This window comes from Vespula vulgaris, chromosome 2 (assembly GCF_905475345.1).
Source record: "Vespula vulgaris chromosome 2, iyVesVulg1.1, whole genome shotgun sequence".
Classification (NCBI taxonomy): Eukaryota; Metazoa; Arthropoda; class Insecta; order Hymenoptera; family Vespidae; genus Vespula; species Vespula vulgaris.
In genome coordinates, this window is record NC_066587.1 from 839,161 (window position 1) to 856,334 (window position 17,174).

The 17,174-nt window shown below is 29.5% G+C and overlaps 4 protein-coding genes across 5 annotated transcripts; 3 read left to right on the forward strand and 1 right to left on the reverse strand.

Moving 5' to 3' along the window:
- The first annotated feature begins 487 nt into the window (after positions 1–487).
- On the forward strand, positions 488–1,958 carry LOC127073121 (GATA zinc finger domain-containing protein 1). The gene is made up of 4 exons (XM_051014221.1): positions 488–804; positions 890–1,154; positions 1,236–1,438; positions 1,522–1,958. The coding sequence occupies exons 1-4, from the start codon at positions 749–751 to the stop codon at positions 1,733–1,735; spliced, it is 738 nt and encodes a 245-aa protein (XP_050870178.1). The 5' UTR covers positions 488–748; the 3' UTR covers positions 1,736–1,958.
- LOC127073122 (AP-3 complex subunit sigma-2) lies at positions 1,900–4,725 on the reverse strand. Of its 2 annotated transcripts, none has more exons than XM_051014223.1 (3): positions 4,133–4,725; positions 3,658–4,041; positions 1,900–3,071 (listed from the first exon to the last, which is right to left on the reverse strand). In XM_051014223.1, the coding sequence occupies exons 1-3, from the start codon at positions 4,199–4,201 to the stop codon at positions 3,006–3,008; spliced, it is 519 nt and encodes a 172-aa protein (XP_050870180.1). In that variant the 5' UTR covers positions 4,202–4,725; the 3' UTR covers positions 1,900–3,005. The 2 variants fall into 2 exon arrangements, with proteins under 2 accessions (XP_050870180.1, XP_050870179.1); XM_051014222.1 differs by having other exon boundaries at positions 1,900–2,616; positions 4,133–4,673.
- Positions 4,726–6,558: 1,833 nt separating this feature from the next.
- Positions 6,559–9,021, forward strand: LOC127072557 (general transcription factor IIF subunit 1). The gene is made up of 7 exons (XM_051013041.1): positions 6,559–6,802; positions 6,898–6,944; positions 7,003–7,374; positions 7,460–7,779; positions 7,884–8,170; positions 8,256–8,590; positions 8,691–9,021. The coding sequence occupies exons 1-7, from the start codon at positions 6,779–6,781 to the stop codon at positions 8,902–8,904; spliced, it is 1,599 nt and encodes a 532-aa protein (XP_050868998.1). The 5' UTR covers positions 6,559–6,778; the 3' UTR covers positions 8,905–9,021.
- A 753-nt stretch (positions 9,022–9,774) lies between these two features.
- LOC127061951 (alpha-aminoadipic semialdehyde synthase, mitochondrial) lies at positions 9,775–14,842 on the forward strand. The gene is made up of 10 exons (XM_050989478.1): positions 9,775–9,992; positions 10,306–10,788; positions 10,864–11,089; positions 11,229–11,556; positions 11,683–12,046; positions 12,255–12,577; positions 12,670–12,919; positions 12,998–13,261; positions 13,329–13,710; positions 13,780–14,842. The coding sequence occupies exons 1-10, from the start codon at positions 9,900–9,902 to the stop codon at positions 13,893–13,895; spliced, it is 2,829 nt and encodes a 942-aa protein (XP_050845435.1). The 5' UTR covers positions 9,775–9,899; the 3' UTR covers positions 13,896–14,842.
- The last annotated feature ends 2,332 nt before the right edge of the window (positions 14,843–17,174 follow it).

Here is a 17,174-nt window from a genome sequence, read left to right on the forward strand (position 1 = left end):
ACACATTACCGACAGACATGTTTTCATTCGAAACATCGGATACACATTTATTTGTTCAAACTTTCATTATTTTTCTTTCTTTCTTTCTTTCTTTATTTCTTCTTTTTATTTTCTCTTTTTATTTTCTTTTCCATTGTGTCTATTTTTTCGTCTTTCTTTTTCTTAGAGTAATAACGATCAATAACGATATTAACTTCGTTTGTTTATTACATTTGATTTATTGATATATGTAAATTTGTAACATTTGTAGTATATTATCAGGGAAGATTTTTTGTTCCCTTTTTTTTTGTTTTTTGTTTTTTATATTGAAAATATTTGTTTTAGTTTCTAATTAGTTCGTACATCTATCAAAATAACTGATATACGTACTATCGTTGCGTAGAGTTGTTTTAATGTCGGTAAAATAGATTTCTTTCGGCATTGATAAGTCAAAATTGTTGCCACGTTATTTATTAAATTTTCGAAGGATCTTGAATTTATTTAATACGGATACGATTGAAATATTTTATAATAAAGTTATATCGCTGTGATAATTTCTGTGGATCGCTGTATTAATTTATACATTGAGATTAATTTGAAATAACGGTCACGTATGTGGCGCCATGATAGAAATTTCATGGATGCAATATCATATCCATTCTTCGTAAATCGTACTGCATCTATTCTATTTTCTTCTATTCGTATCGTATATTTTACATATGTGCGCACGTTCATTTGTTTGCGTGTATGCGTGTAAATAATATTCGAAATGACAGCCGAGGAACATCATCAACAAAGCTATTGGACGAAAACTTTGGAGTGCAGGTGGAAAAAGTTTTTTTGTCAGCTACCTTTTAATGGATCGATAATTAATAAGAATTGAAAATTGGAATCTGATGCCTCTCGGTAGTAAACCTGAGTGTGTAAATTGCGGGACTCGGGAAACTCCACTTTGGCACTCCACCGAATCCGGTAATCTATGCAATGATTGTCTGGAGAAAAAAAGATCCGCCGAAGCTAATGGTGAAACGAAGAACGAGGAAGACGACAAAAGTGGAACGTTGAAACCTATTAGACGAAGTACAAGGATAACGAGGTATTGTAACTCGAAACCAAGTGTTCCACATAAGATTGTTCCAAAGGGTAAAGGCAGGCGAAACTTATTTAAAAAAACGGTATAGTTCCATCTGTTCAAACTGCATATTAATTAAGATTTTTTAAAGTATATTTTGTAAGTATATCTTCGTTGTATCCAGCCAGTGAAAGCTCCGACTGCCACTGCAACTCCTGTCACCAGCAATTTTGTCTTCTATAAAGGTACTTATTTTCAAGTTGGAGATATAGTTTCTATGCAGGACATCGACGGTGGCATTTATTACGCCCAAATACGTGGATTACTTACCGATCAATATTGCGAGAAGAGCGCTGCTGTAACTTGGCTTTTGCCGACCACCGCGAGGTATACAAGAGTATTTATGTTGTTGTTACGTTAAATACGCATGCTTCGTTGAAATAAATTAAAAGAGAAAGTATCGATTATAGTCCTCCGCCAGAAGAAGGATTTTGTCCGGAAACTTATATAGTTGGACCAGAGGAAGATTTACCACGTAAATTGGAATGTATGGAATTTGTTATGCACGCACCATCGGATTATTATAAACTTAAAAATACTCCTTATCCTCCACCATTATTGGAGAAGGGTGTCGGATACGTATGGACGACTTTGAGGAATGAGATTAATACATTTAAAAAATGATAAAAGAGATACTATCCTTGGTAAAAGATCTTATTTATTGTAAAACAGAGGTTTATCTGTGAGTGTAAATACCTGCCTTCTAATCGCGTAGTGTTTCTTCTGTTATTTTGAATTTTACTTCATAAGACAAAGTAAACACGAACAAACAGCAAAGATTATAAAAATTTAAGATATGTCAGAGAAATGTTTATTAAATATACTTTTATTACATTATAACATGAATGTTTAATGATTTTAATAACAATATAAGGGAGTGCATTTTTAATGAACAAAATATCATAAGTATATTACTATGGATAATGGGAGAAATGCAATATTGGTATGTAGTAACATAGATTTAGTGTACCTTCGTAATTATACACGAACAGCATTGAACAGTCTATATTTTCCAAACGTGGAGATAAACTATATCTGTTTTCTTTGTCCATAATACAAAATTTCAAAGTATTCTTCGATTTCTTTACGCTTACGAGAGAATTTTATTTCAGACTTCAAAGTAAAAATTTGTCTGAAATTGATCGATTCATAATATTCTCCTTTGTTGGAAACATTTTTCAGCACAAAGAAGACAATTGTTTAAATAGTTTTTATACACTTTAACTCTGATATCGTTGAGACGAGGTGTACGAAGTGTTGGGCAACATTGGTGCATTTTCATTTGCTCGAAGGGAAGGAAAGATTATCCTTGTAGTGTTATCGCTTGTACCTGGGTTGGTAGAAGAAAGCAGTCAGCTGGGAGCTAACGATGTAACGGCTGGTCAGAATTTGAGATCTTTTATTGCTTGCGGTAAGTCAGGTAGCTTCATATCCTTTATTTGCTGCGGAATATTCATATTCTTCACCGCCGATACAGCACGCGCTGGCGCAGCTGTGATTCCCGCCTGCACACATTATATGGATGGAAAAAATGGAAAATGGGCAAATGCTTGGGATTAATCGATAGCAATTCATTTCCAGGAGTGAAGACAAGTAATAAATAGCTACACAATACATATTTTATTTATGGATTATTGCGACGTATACAATTGCAATAAGGCACTGTCATGGAGCAGACATTTATAAACAATAGTATTATCATGCGTGTTATGAACGGCGATTGTATGAAGCTATGAAAAAGATTTATGTTTCAAGTTCTTAGTAACAAAAAAAAATAAAAAAAAAATTAAAAAAATAAAAAAAAAAGAAAAAGAAAGAGAGAGAAGAAATCACAGACAATTGTACATAGGACTGAATTTATTTAAGGTGGCCAGATTGTCTACTGCTGATTTACTTAAGGAGGGGGCCCCAGAAGGACAAACGGACGAGGTGAGCAAGATCGTCCTGATCTGTAAGTCCCCTAAAATTGATGTTAGGTTGATCAGTCCTACCACCACATGAAACTGCTTTACGGAGCATACCAAACATGCATAGCTAGCAATCAACAAATTGCTACAAGTAATTAACTATTTGAAGCTTGGTTAATATGACATTTAATTATTATTTCAATTATTCATTTACTTATTATATTCCCCTAAATATATTCTAAGATGTTAACTAACTGAAGGACAATATTTATATTACGATTTAAAATTCGATGAATGAAACAAAGAAATTATAATATCTGTAATAAGTTTGTAATAAATGAAATTCTTTTAGTTAAATATATCTGCGCTAATTATTTATAGAATATACATATATATATATATATATATGTATGTATGTATAAATATATATATTCTAATATTTTATTAAATTACTTAGTTATTCAGAAAAAGTATTTAAGAAATAATATTAATGCTGCTAAAGAATTTATCTCATATTAATTTAGAAAGCATTATGCGGTAACGTTATGTTTTCATATTATTTGCAAAGCATTTGTTTGGTAATTTAAGCAAAAAAATATAAAGATTAGATAAAAAAAATATTACGATTGAAGGACTTACCTCTTGTTTTTCCAATTTGTTTTGATCCTCTATTCTCGTTAGTATCTCTGTCATATTAGTTTCTAATACCATACCACCCATCACTAATTCATTAAGTATATAATGAACTTTATCGACGTGGAAAATAAGATCGAGTTCACACACATTTTCGAAACATTTGTCCAGAGTTTCCACGAAAACTTGTATCAGATCTAGAATACCAAGTTCTGATTCAGAACTGTCAACACAAAATACGAAGTAAAGGGTGGCATAGTGACGATAAATTAGTTTATAATCGGATCCTCCTATAAGGCTACCACCTTCCAAAAAGTTACAAACGTTATCGTCTCTTTTCGATACAAGTTGAAATGTCTCTTTAATAATCTGTTGTTGCATATCTTCATTCTAAAAAAATAAATTAATAATATTGTAATCGTAACAGATGAATCTAAATGATAACGACCATTGAAGCAAAAATTTATATATATATACTTACGAAGTATTGATAAAATTTTGAAAGACGTGGCTTTCCATGATTATTAAAAACTAAAATAGCCTTAATCATGATGATAAATTATTATTAATTATATATCGTTATAGACGAAAGGTTATATACAAGAATGTACGATCATTGACATATGTATGTAAAAAGATTAGAATTGATGATCGTTACACGATAGGAACATAATTCACGCACATTTCTTTTAATTAAATAAATAGTAATATCTATCATACTATAGTATTTTTAAACCTAAGTTTTTCACTTCGCCATAATTGCTTCATAGCGTTAATTAGTTCAGATTATTATTTATACAAAACGAAAATATTTTAACCATATATATATATACACATACACACACATGTATATATATATATATATTATTATTATTAGCACATAAGACTTTTTATCATTTATCAGAATTTATCATATACAATATTAAACAATTTATCACTATAGTCTAAACTCCAATCCTATGTCACAGTACATTATAACACGTTTTAGTACTGTTCACTATCCAAAGATTCTAATATATGCGACTCTAGCGCCAGATACGAACAAAATATGAACTACAAGTGTAATAGAGAAACACTGTTCCTGCTATGCGCCTATATTATCGATATATAAGCTTGTTTAGGTTATATTCTTCTTACGCGTAATCTAACAATCGAGTTAATACGTAACAGAAATTTGTCTAAGTATCTGACAGAAGTCATCTGACAGAAACAAAAAAAAAAAAGATAAATTATTTTCTGAAGATAAATTAATTGAAAAATATTCGTTAATTTTACAAACTTTATATTTTTTATTCTATTTAAATAGCTAAAGCGTATTTAAACAGAATACATAAGATATACAATATAACATATAAAAAATAATAGCAATGATAATGGAAAGAAAATAGCTGATAGATATCTTGAATTTTGAAATATTTCTTTTTCTTTATTACTCGTTAATATTAATTCTTTTTTTTTTCGTGAAAGAAAAATATTTGACAACTCATTGAAATATTCAAATTGCAATGAAACGAGAAGACTCTATCGTGATCTAATAAATAAAGCAAAAAATAAGAAACGAGGATAAATCAACGAGTATATTTCCGAAAAAATTTTATCGTGGTCATTCAATGCTCTTTTACTTTTAATTATTTGCAATTAATTATTCGGACCGATTCGAATCTTTCGTTATCGATATGATTAAGTGATCGGAGGGATTTAAAAATTCACTTATTATTTAAGAATTTTTCTGTGATGGCTCCAAAACACTCGTCCGCCATTTTGGTTGCAATTAAGCTTCTGTTTAAAATTCGTAAATGATTGAAGATGAGATAAGTCCATATCGAAATTAATTGAGATCCTTTTTAGCGATGCACTGACTCTAATACGAGTCGTTATTAAATTTATTTCGTGAAACTTTACTGTCTCTTATAAATATAATCTGTGCGACTGTTAAAAAAATAAAAAAACTTTGCGATCATTGACTCTAACGATTGCATTGCACGCAATCCATGTAAATTCACTTGTTGTTTAAATAACGAAACGCGAAGGGACAAATATTGCTTCTATTTTTTACTTTTTATTTGAGCGATAACGTTTTAAAACAGAAAAATTATTAGTATCGATGTTGCAATAAAAAATAATACCCTTCGCGTACGTTCAAATTATTGAAACAATTTTAAAATAATCGAAAGTATGATTTATTCAAGTTTACCCGTTTGGAAGAGAAATCTTCGATGTTTACTCGTCGAAATGTAAAAGAAAACTAACTCGACAACTCGTCAAAATCAATGAAAAGTTCGTTTTGTTGACTTTACGCGAGGGCAGGAATTTACGTGTAAGAAAATGTTGAATAAAAATTTTGTTTATATTTATCGCGTGTTACAGCTATGTTCAAGCGAATATATATAAATTTAGTTATTATAAATGATTGTTATATAATAATTTATAACTATCAGAGTTCACTATAACGTTTTATATATCTTTTTATAAACGAATGTTAAATGGTCAAAGAAATTATTTATTTTAATCCGCGATTACGAAATAAAAGAGCTGTTATATTTATCGATTAAAATTTAATGGTAAACGGATTGTTTGTCATCTATCAAAATTATTCAGTCTTTTTTTTTTTTGGTTACTGTTTACATCGTTGATCGGTAACGATAACGAGTACAAAATTTGTATATTAATGAAAATTATTAATTATTCGAGTTTAATTATATAAGAAAAGATAGTCGATGTTATTGACGTTTTGTTAATAACATTGTTTGTTAATAACATTTTATTAATAAATCGTTAATAATCTATCGCCATGCACGCTTCGAACGAAACATGAGAAACAGCCTTAAAGTAAGCAAATTGCAACGTTTGAAGCGACGGAGGCGCCTTCTCTCAAAATATAAGTTTACTATTTTGTTGTTATATTTCTTTCATTACGTTCTTGACTACCATTGAATACGTATATGCACGTGTTCGTGCAGTTGACGGTAACGATATATCAAAAATATGTGATCTTAAATATTTTGAAGAGAAAAGATTAAAGATTTAATACGTATTTAATTAATCATCGCGTATTTATAGAATATTTCTTTCATTTTGTCGGCATAGATTACTTCAGTAAAATTTTAGACTATTTCAGAGAAACAAAATGACAGCTATTGCACCACCAAAGGTGCGTTAACCTAAAAATATTTTTGAGAGGTGCAAGTATTTCGGAAAATTGTCTTTTATATTTATTTTGTTTACTAATTTTTTGTATTCTTATAGCCTCCCGGTATACCATCTGTACAAGAATTCAGTATAAGAGTACCCAAGTAAGTAATTTATTATTAAATTTATACTCTGCTGGAAGTATAGCTTGTTATTTTGCAGGAATAGTAAAAAGAAGCATAATGTGATGCGTTTCAATGCAACATTAAATGTTGACTTTTCCAAATGGAAACAAGTAAAAATGGAACGTGAAAATAATATGAAAGAGTATAAAGGAGTGGAGGAAGAGATGCCAAAGTTTGGTGCAGGATCGGAATTTGGACGAGACGCTAGAGAGGAAGCTAGGAGAAAAAAATTTGGTATTACAAGTCGGAAATATAAACCAGAAGATCAACCATGGATTCTTAAGTCTGGTGGAAAGACTGGGAAAAAATTTAAAGGTATACGAGAAGGTGGTATCAGTGAAAATGCTGCATATTATGTATTTACGCATGCTGCCGATGGTGCCATTGAAGCTTTTCCATTACACGAGTGGTATAACATTTCTTCTTATTATTGATATGTATGTATATGTATATATATATGTTTTTTTTTAAACGTTATATTTTTCTATACTTAGGTACAATTTTCAACCTATCCAAAGATATAAGGCTCTTAGTGCCGAAGAAGCAGAACAGGAGTTCAGTCGTAGAAACAAAGTAATGAATTATTTTTCATTGATGTTGCGTAAAAGATTGAGGAACGACGAAGAAGGTGGAGACGAAGAGGAATTAATAGATGGTGGTAAAGGTAAAAAATCTGGTAAGAAGGATAAAGATTTAAAAATATCAGAAATGGATGAATGGATAGACAGCGACGATGATGATTCGTTAAGTGACGAACAAAGCAGAAAAGGTTCTGAAGATGAAGACAATACGAAGAAGAAAAAAAAAGGAAAATGTAAGGAATGTTATGAAATTAAAAAAAAAAAGAAAAAAAAGAAAGAAAAATAGAGGGAACGTCTCGACTAGCAACTAAATAAATTAATATTGATTTACTTCCAGTGGAAGTACAAAAAAAGAAGAAGAAAAAAAATACATCGGACGATGAAGCATTTGAAGAAAGTGACGATGGTGATGAGGAAGGAAGAGAATGCGATTACATTTCTGATTCGTCTGATTCCGAGTCCGAATTGGAACAACAAAAGGAGATCAAATCTGTAGCAGAAGAGGATGCTTTAAGAAAATTGCTTGCATCTGACGAAGATGAAGAGGATGAAGAACAAGCAGATAAAAAAGAAGGGGATGAAGATAAAGATGAAAATGAAGAAAACAAGGAAAAGGATGAAAAGGTACGACTACTGGATATCGTTATTGGTATCGTTCATATATAATATATATTGAATTTTATTTTATACAATTTTTTTGTTCATTTAGGATAAGGATAAAGATCCAGTTGGTAAGAAGGATAAGAAGAAAAAGAAGAAACAGAACAAAAAGAAAGATACGAAAAAGTCAGCACCTGGCAAGGATTCCTCTAGTGACTTTTCAAGTGATTCTGGTTCAGAATCTGATACTTTAAAAGAAAAAGATAATAAAAAATCAAATAGTGCACATAGTTCAAGATCCGCAACTCCAACACCAGCAGTAACGAACACAGTTGATCCCTTTAAGAGAAAACAATCTGGTTCTCCTGATTTATCGCAAGCTAAAAAATTAAAATTAGATAACTTTAATTTAGTACCAGTAACTTCTTATATACCAGGAGCTAGGTAAAATATTTCATTTAAATTTAAATTCTATATATATTGAATTTTTACAGTTGGATATTAAATGACTAATTTGTTATTTTCTATCTTTTTTTTTTTACAGTGAATCTGGAATTACTGAAGACGCAGTTAGACGATATTTGATGCGTAAACCAATGACTACGACAGAACTTTTGCAAAAGTTCAAATCTAAAAAGACTGGTCTTACATCTGAACAACTTGTTAATATTATGACTCAGATATTAAAGAAGATTAATCCTACCAAACAAACTATTAAAAATAAGATGTATTTATCGATCAAGGCGCAATCGAATTAATGATTGGAATAAACTAATACTATATTTTTAATATATGTATATATTGATATTTATAGTTAACAAAAAAAAAATAAACAATTGTCTTAGATAGAAATATTATAATAAACAATTGTCTTAGATAGAAATATTATAATAATATTATTATATTATAGAATATAAGAATATTGTCATATTAAAAAATATATTTGTTGATTGCTTTGTTGAAAGTCACTGTTTTAAAATAATAAAAAAAATTTCCTATCAATTATATATATATATATATATATATATATATATATATATAAAAATTTCGTCGATGATATATATATATCATCGACGATATATATATATATATATATATATATATATATATATATATCATCGTTATTTTTTTTTTCTAAGTGTTATTTGTACGAATATATATACATGCGACGAAATTTTTTTATAAGCTTCGACTATTTAACACGAACGCAAAAATGGCGCCATAACATGCTTTAATATTTAAAACAAAATATATCCCAAAAATACGTTTATCGTTCTTTCAATCGTGCAGCTACTGAAACAGCTACAGTTTCATTAAGATATACACGAAAGATAATTTTATTTTTGAAATGACAGTTTTGTCGAGACAAATCTACAAAAATAAATGGTATGACCGTCCTTGAATAAAGTAGAAATGTAATGAAAAACTGCATTACCAAATCCAAAAACTTTTTTTTATATTATTATTCATTTATATATCAGCGATTTGTAACATTTGACTTATCAGAATTTTATTGCTTACTGTAATGAACTCGATGACCTATAGCCTATCAAAATATTGATACGATTCATGAAACGCAAGCTAATGTCCTATTAACTAAATAACACACTTTCATTTAACGAATACATTTCTCTTTAGTTGGATCAACTTTCACACAGTGTATATTCTCGGTAGTGGATGGATGGTGCGAAACGTTTCCGTAGAACGTTTTTCTCTTTTTTCGTGATATCGTTAATCATAAAAAACATATATTATGTGTATATTAGGATTTTTCAAATTAGAACAGAAGTATCTTCTTAAATTGAAACCAATACGTTTTTTAACGCATAGTATACGTAATACTAGTGTAAGATTTGTATTATTTTCTAAACAAATATTCGAGGGTTGAGAGTCTAAATTAATAATAATAATAATATATATATATATATATATCATAAAAATTTATTTTATTTTATTAAAAATTATTTTATATGTTATTATATATATATATACACATATATCATTAATAACATATAAAATAACAATATATATTTATAATACTATATTTATAACATTATATAAATTTTACATTATTTAGTTACATTACAACATTATTGAATTACATATACAACATATATATATATATGTTATTATTATTTAAACAAATCATATATTTTTAGACTTTAAAAGGAAGAGTTATAGCGATAAGACGAGAAGATCAATCAGTATGGGAAAGACGAGCACCATTGGCACCATCGAACGTTCGCCGATTAGTCAGAGCAGGTGTAAAAGTCATTGTTCAACCTAGTAATAGAAGAGCTTATCCGGTGCAAAGTTATCAAGCAGCGGGTGCTCTCGTACAAGAAGACATCAGTTCTGCATCCGTCATTTTTGGAGTCAAACAAGTACCGGTCGATCATCTGATACCTAATAAAACCTATTGTTTCTTTTCTCACACGATAAAGGCACAAGAAAATAATATGCCGTTGTTAGATGCGATTTTGGAAAAAAATATACGTCTATTGGATTACGAAAAATTGACTGATCAAAACGGACAAAGAGTTGTGGCGTTTGGTAAATACGCTGGGGTTGCTGGTATGGTCAACATATTGCATGGATTAGGGCTTAGATTACTTGCATTGGGTCACCATACACCGTTTATGGTATATCATTCTTCAACGTGTTATCGTACTAACGTTTGATTTGATATATCATTGATGATATCATGAAATTCACAGCATATAGGACCAGCACACAATTACAGAGATTCGTCAATGGCAAGACAATCTATAAGAGACGCTGGATACGAAATTGCATTGGGCGCAATGCCGAAATCAATCGGACCTTTGACCTTTGTTTTTACGGGCAGTGGAAACGTAAGTCAAGGTGGCCAAGAAGTATTTCAAGAACTTCCTCACGAATATGTACCACCGGAAATGCTTAGAAAAGTAGCGGAACATGGAGGTAAATGATATAGAAAATAATAGTCATATATAAATATATATGTATATATATATATAAATAATTATGTATTAAATTATTAATATGTATTAATAATTATGTAATATATATATATATAAATAATTTGTTATTAATTTCTAAGATACTACGAAAATTTATGCCTGTGAAGTAAGACGAAGGCATCATTTGGAAAGAAAAGAGGGCGGTGGTTTTGATCCGGATGAATACGATAAACATCCAGAAAGATATATATCTACGTTTAGCAAAAAGATAGCACCTTATACTTCGGTTATAATAAATGGTATTTATTGGGCAATTGATTCCCCTAAATTATTGACCATACCAGATGCAAAGTATTTGTTAAGACCTGCCAATACACCTTGGTTACCTATCAGCGTTGGTGCACCAGCCTTGCCTCATCGAATGTTAGCGATTTGTGATATATCAGCTGACCCTGGTGGGAGTATAGAGTAAGCAAATAAACAAAAATCAATGCTTTGGAAAGAGAAAAATAGAATGATAATAATAAAAGAAAAAAAACACACAAAAAGAAAAAGAAAAATACATTTTTTACGCGTCGTTATCAATGTTTATAGATTCATGAACGAGTGTACAACGATCGATACACCATTTTGTCTTTATGACGCTGATCGTAACAAAGACACGAAGTCATTCAAAGGTCCAGGAGTCTTAGTATGTTCGATCGATAACATGCCAACGCAACTTCCCAAAGAATCTACAGACTTTTTCGGCAATCTTTTATATCCGTATGCTCTTGAAGTTATAATGTCGGACGCTAAGAAGCCATTGGAGGAACATAATTTTAGTCCGGTCGTCAATGACGCCATAATTGCATCGAATGGAAAGTTAACGCCAAATTTTGAATATATCCAAGAACTTCGACAATTGAATCATCGAAGTAGACATAAAGCTGATAACGGGGATAAACAGAATAAAACGGTAATCTCTCTTTCTCTCTTCCTCTCTCTCTCTCTCTCTATATATATATATAAAACGAGTTTATCCGTATGTTTAAGATAGATTTATCAAATGGTTCGATAAAAACAAACATCGAACAAGAATGGAAAATTATTGTTAATGAAGTAATAGGAATATTTGAAGTATACGGAAAAATATTTCTAATATCGGAACTTTTGTTATCTTTTAGGTTGTCATATTAGGCGCTGGTCATGTTTCAGCACCAGTCGTCGAATATCTTCACAGAGATAACAGTATCAAACTGGTAGTAGTGTCTCAATTGAAAGATGAGGCTGATGCATTGGCCAATCGATTTCCTGGTGTTGAACCTATATTCTTAAATGTTCTTGAAAGACCAGATATCTTGGAGGATATTATTAGATCGGCACACGTTGTTGTATCTTTATTACCCTATTCGTTGCATCATGTTATAGCTAAGGCTTGCATCGAGACTAGAACACACTTAGTAACAGCTAGTTACATGAATAACGATGTTAAGGAGCTTCACGAGGAGTAAGTATTTTTTTTTCTTTTTTTTCTTTTTGATTTAATAATCAATTGAAATTTTTAAAGAACTTCCTTGTTCATATTTTTGTTGTTTTCAGAGCCGTTGCCGCAGGGATTACCGTTTTGAACGAAATAGGTCTCGATCCTGGTATAGATCATTTGTTAGCTTTGGAATGTTTCGATGACGTACGAAAAGCTGGTGGAAAGATTGAATCGTTCGTCTCATGGTGTGGTGGTTTACCCGCACCAGAATGCTCTTTTAATCCTTTAAGATACAAATTTAGTTGGTCGCCTAAAGGTGCTTTGTTAAATACGTTGGCACCAGCTAAATATCATCGAGATGGCCAGGTATACAAATAACTTGATAGTAAAAATTTTTTCTATGAGAATTTTCACATCATTTCTAAAATATCAATTAATTTCCAGGAAGTAGAAATATCAGGTGGTGGTGATTTAATGTCCGCTGTACAATCTCTAGACTTTCTTCCTGGATTTGCATTAGAGGGATTCCCTAATCGAGATAGTACTATATATCGTGAACTTTATGGAATTCAGAATGCTAGCACCGTATTACGTGGTACCATAAGATTCAAAGGATTTTCTGATACCATACAGGCATTGCAATATCTTGGACTTATTGATCCTAATCCTCATCCTATTCTTCATCCCAATGGACCAGATATTACATGGGTACAAACAAAATATATTTTTATTAAAAAATTATCAACGATTATAACGCATTTCGTATTTATTTCAGAGAGTATTGATATGCAATTTACTTGGATTGGCAAACGATAAAATCTTCTTTGAGAATCTCAAACGAAAAATCGCGGAAAGGGTAAATTCGGAGGAACGTGTACAAGCTATCGAAGATTTAGGATTATTGGAAGAAGATTTAGTATTGAAATTGAATACACCTTTGGACACATTAACTCATTATCTTTCGAAGAAACTTTTTTACGAAAAGAACGAACGAGATCTTGTTATTCTGAGACACGATATTGGTGTATTGTGGCCTGACAATAAGAGAGAAGCTAAAGGAATTAATTTGGTATTGTATGGCGATGTAAAAGGACATTCCGCTATGGCTCGTACCGTTGGATATCCCGCTGCTATTGCCGTTAAAATGATTTTAGACGGTAATTATTAATATTGTCGTATGATCTTAATATGATTTATATCTTCTTTATACAAATGATCAATTTCAGGTGAGATTCAACAAAGAGGTATGTTATTACCATTTACTCCGGATATTTATCGACCGATACTTCATCGTCTTAAAGCGGAAGGTGTGGAGTCCTTTGAAACTTCCAAATGGTTATAAATTATTTTTGATTACGTTGCTTGTTTCTTTGTAACTATATATTAAGATGTTTACATCTTTCACTTTTATATCATTTCTTTTTTTTTCCGTTTTTAATCAAACGGAAATAAAAATTATACTATTTAATTTGAAGGGTAAAAAATACACACACATAAATATATATATATATATATATATATATATATATATATATATATTTATGTACGGACACGATCGAGTCGTTTTATAACGCCAAAGTACTTTGATTTATTCACTTAGAGCAAAGTTAATCATTCACAAAAATGGAAATATTCCCTTTTGTTTACAAACGAATTGCTCTTATCTCTCTGGCAGCTAAAAATCTTACAATTAATGACTCCTTAGTAATCCTTCATCTTATTAACATTATCTCATAACAGAGATTACGGATTATTAATTACATTTAATTTCGACAGTGTTAATGTATTAATGTTTTTTATCTAACTAACATTCCTATAGAACGCTATAGTCAAACTTTGTACGTAACAACAATGATTTTTATCGTTAGACAATGATGTGTATTTATAATTTAATGTAATGTATTTCATTTCGAAAACTTAGATTTAATAACATACACGTATGATATCGTACAAGGAACGTCGAAAACGAAAAATTTTATATAACGACACAGCGCAAGGTTTTTTTATTTTGTTTTGTTTTCTTTCTTTCTTTTTTTTTTTTAATCTATACAAAGTACTTTTTGAAAACTCTCTCTCTCTCTCTCTTATTATAATCTTTTAACATTCGCGTTTAGTAACTATATTTTAACATTTCACATAAAATTGGCAGTATGACAGTACTGTGAATAGAGATACGCCCTATATAAACAATCATTAGAATGAGATTTTCGTCTATCACACCGAGATAAAATAAATCATACACGTGATATAATCTATCAACTAATTATGATATATACCTTTTGTTTTTATTTTGTGTGTGTGTTTTTTTATTATTATCTTTTTTTTTTCCTTGTTTTTTTCTTTCTTTTTCTTCTTTTTTTCGTTTTTTTTTCTTTTTTTTTTTTTACCACATTTTCTTTCTTTATCTACCATAAAAACGTATAATCGTATCTCGGAGCGAGTTCTCAACAATTATCGTGAATACGTTATAAATATATTAACGCGTTACGTAACAATTTAACTATTATGATGGCAAATAGCAAATGTATATCTAAGAATGTTACTGCCAGTATTAAAATTCTTCTAATTAGTCTAATTATTTATTTTATTTAATATCCCTACAGAGAGCCCTTAAACAATCGGTACGTAAATAGATAACATACACCAAAATGGCGTTCAAAGCGTTCATAACTATCACATAATTATCAAGAACCTCTCTTCTTTCTTTTAAGAAAGATTGAATAGGATTGACTTATGAATAGTTAGAAAAAGCTTTTTTCTTTTCTTTTTATTTTTATTACCGATTGTATTTTACGGGCTTTTTGTTTTATTTTTTCTTTTTTTATTCTCCTTACACGTTTGTTGTTGTTGTTGTTTTATTTTTGTTTCCTTTTTGTCGTGAACAAGAGATTAAAATTATCGTGAAACTTACGCGATGGCATCGGTTACATGATCACACACGATCATGGGCGAGGTATTACTAAAGTATTATTATTAATAATTATTATTAATAATTTCATCATGTGTAATCAGTAATATATATATAATTTTAACATGGCTAATTCATTATATATATATATATATATATATATATATATATATATATATATATATAAGTATAGTTATAGTATAATAATTTTTAAAGCCTCGATAAATTTGGTAACGGACAATGTTATCTTTAAATTTCGTCCTAAAGGACGAATTTTAATATATATTAGAATGTTAATCAACTAATTTTCTCGGTTCTCGATTGTTATCGATCGTTATAATGTTAACTACAACATATCTCTGATTTTTTCCCTTGTACTAATTAACTTGTTTTTCTTTTTTTTTTTTCTTTTTTTCCCTTTTTATCTCTTTCTCCCCTATTCATGCTTAACATCATCGCAACAACAACATTCCTAAGTTCATTACTCACTTTTTTTGGTATTTAAATTGTTTCTTCTAATCATCCTTACTTATATAGATCACCATCATTCTCATCATCATCATCATCATCATCATCATTATTTATCCTTTACACTTTTTAACACATGAAAACGAAATATACAAAACAGGAATAATCATTTTATAAAGCTATTGATGAAATCGAAAGACGTGATACTCTTACAACAAAGAGACATGATATATGTATGTATGTATGTATGTATGTATGTATGTATTTATGTATATGTATGTATATCGTTTAGATCATTTCAAACGACCATATTAATTATTTGTATATTCGCATTGTTTTTACGTACGTACGTGTTTATTTATTTATTTTTGTGCCATCGATCGTGTGAATATTTTTTTTCTTATTTCTTTCTTTCTTTCTTTACCAATAAAAGAACACAATCGATGAAACTTTCTTACGGTTTTATTATTACTATTATTATTATTATTATTATTATTATTAACATTATCATTATCATTATTATTATTTTTACTTTTCTGTTTTTTTTTGTTTGTTCTCTTAGTGTTAGTGTTTCCGAGAATATGAGATTTGCAAATTATAAGGAAAACTTTATAAAAAATATATCTGTGCAGTGACCGTAGAAGGCACCGCATCAATAAGAGCCATATTATTTAGCCATAAATCATTCGCACCACATGCCGTATTTTATATTATTTTATTAGTTGTTGTTGTTGTTGTTGTTGTTGTTGTTGTTCTTTCTTTTTTTTCTTTTTAATAATTATCATTATCATTATTATCATTATTTTTATTTTTATCATTATTAGTATTTATTCGTATTAAATTCTTTTCTTTACCATCCATATTATAAGTAAAATTCGAAAATAAATATTTGGAATAATGAGATTTATCACATTTAATAATTGAATTCTTGTCTTTTCTCATTTAATCCATTGACTTTGAATCGAACGGATTTTGAATAGATATCTTTATCGTGTGTAATCATAATCGTGCACGTTTTGATGATCGTAAGAAACATGTCGATCAATTTTCTTTTCTTTTCTCTTTTATTTTTTTAATTTTAATTTCTTTTCAATTTGCTTCCGATACTATCAAAAGGATCCATATTTTGTTACATTGCATTTGTCATTTTCTTTTCTTCCTTTTTTTTTATAATATATTATATAAGTAAATAAAATATTGTAAGAAACAAATTAACCATATATATATGTGTGTGTGTGTGTGTGT

Coding starts and splice junctions, on each gene's coding strand:
- LOC127073121 (XM_051014221.1), top strand. CDS start 749: ATGACAGCCGAGGAACATCATCAACAAAGCTATTGGACGAAAACTTTG. Junction 805..889: donor ACGAAAACTTTGGAGTGCAG/GTGGAAAAAGTT, acceptor GCCTCTCGGTAG/TAAACCTGAGTGTGTAAATT. Junction 1,155..1,235: donor GAAACTTATTTAAAAAAACG/GTATAGTTCCAT, acceptor CGTTGTATCCAG/CCAGTGAAAGCTCCGACTGC.
- LOC127073122 (XM_051014222.1), bottom strand. CDS start 4,201: ATGATTAAGGCTATTTTAGTTTTTAATAATCATGGAAAGCCACGTCTT. Junction 4,042..4,132: donor CAAAATTTTATCAATACTTC/GTAAGTATATAT, acceptor TTATTTTTTTAG/AATGAAGATATGCAACAACA. Junction 2,617..3,657: donor ACAAATTGGAAAAACAAGAG/GTAAGTCCTTCA, acceptor TAATGTGTGCAG/GCGGGAATCACAGCTGCGCC.
- LOC127072557 (XM_051013041.1), top strand. CDS start 6,779: ATGACAGCTATTGCACCACCAAAG. Junction 6,803..6,897: donor CAGCTATTGCACCACCAAAG/GTGCGTTAACCT, acceptor GTATTCTTATAG/CCTCCCGGTATACCATCTGT. Junction 8,591..8,690: donor TCTTATATACCAGGAGCTAG/GTAAAATATTTC, acceptor TTTTTTTTACAG/TGAATCTGGAATTACTGAAG.
- LOC127061951 (XM_050989478.1), top strand. CDS start 9,900: ATGTGTATATTAGGATTTTTCAAATTAGAACAGAAGTATCTTCTTAAA. Junction 9,993..10,305: donor ATAGTATACGTAATACTAGT/GTAAGATTTGTA, acceptor ATATATTTTTAG/ACTTTAAAAGGAAGAGTTAT. Junction 11,090..11,228: donor AAAAGTAGCGGAACATGGAG/GTAAATGATATA, acceptor TTAATTTCTAAG/ATACTACGAAAATTTATGCC.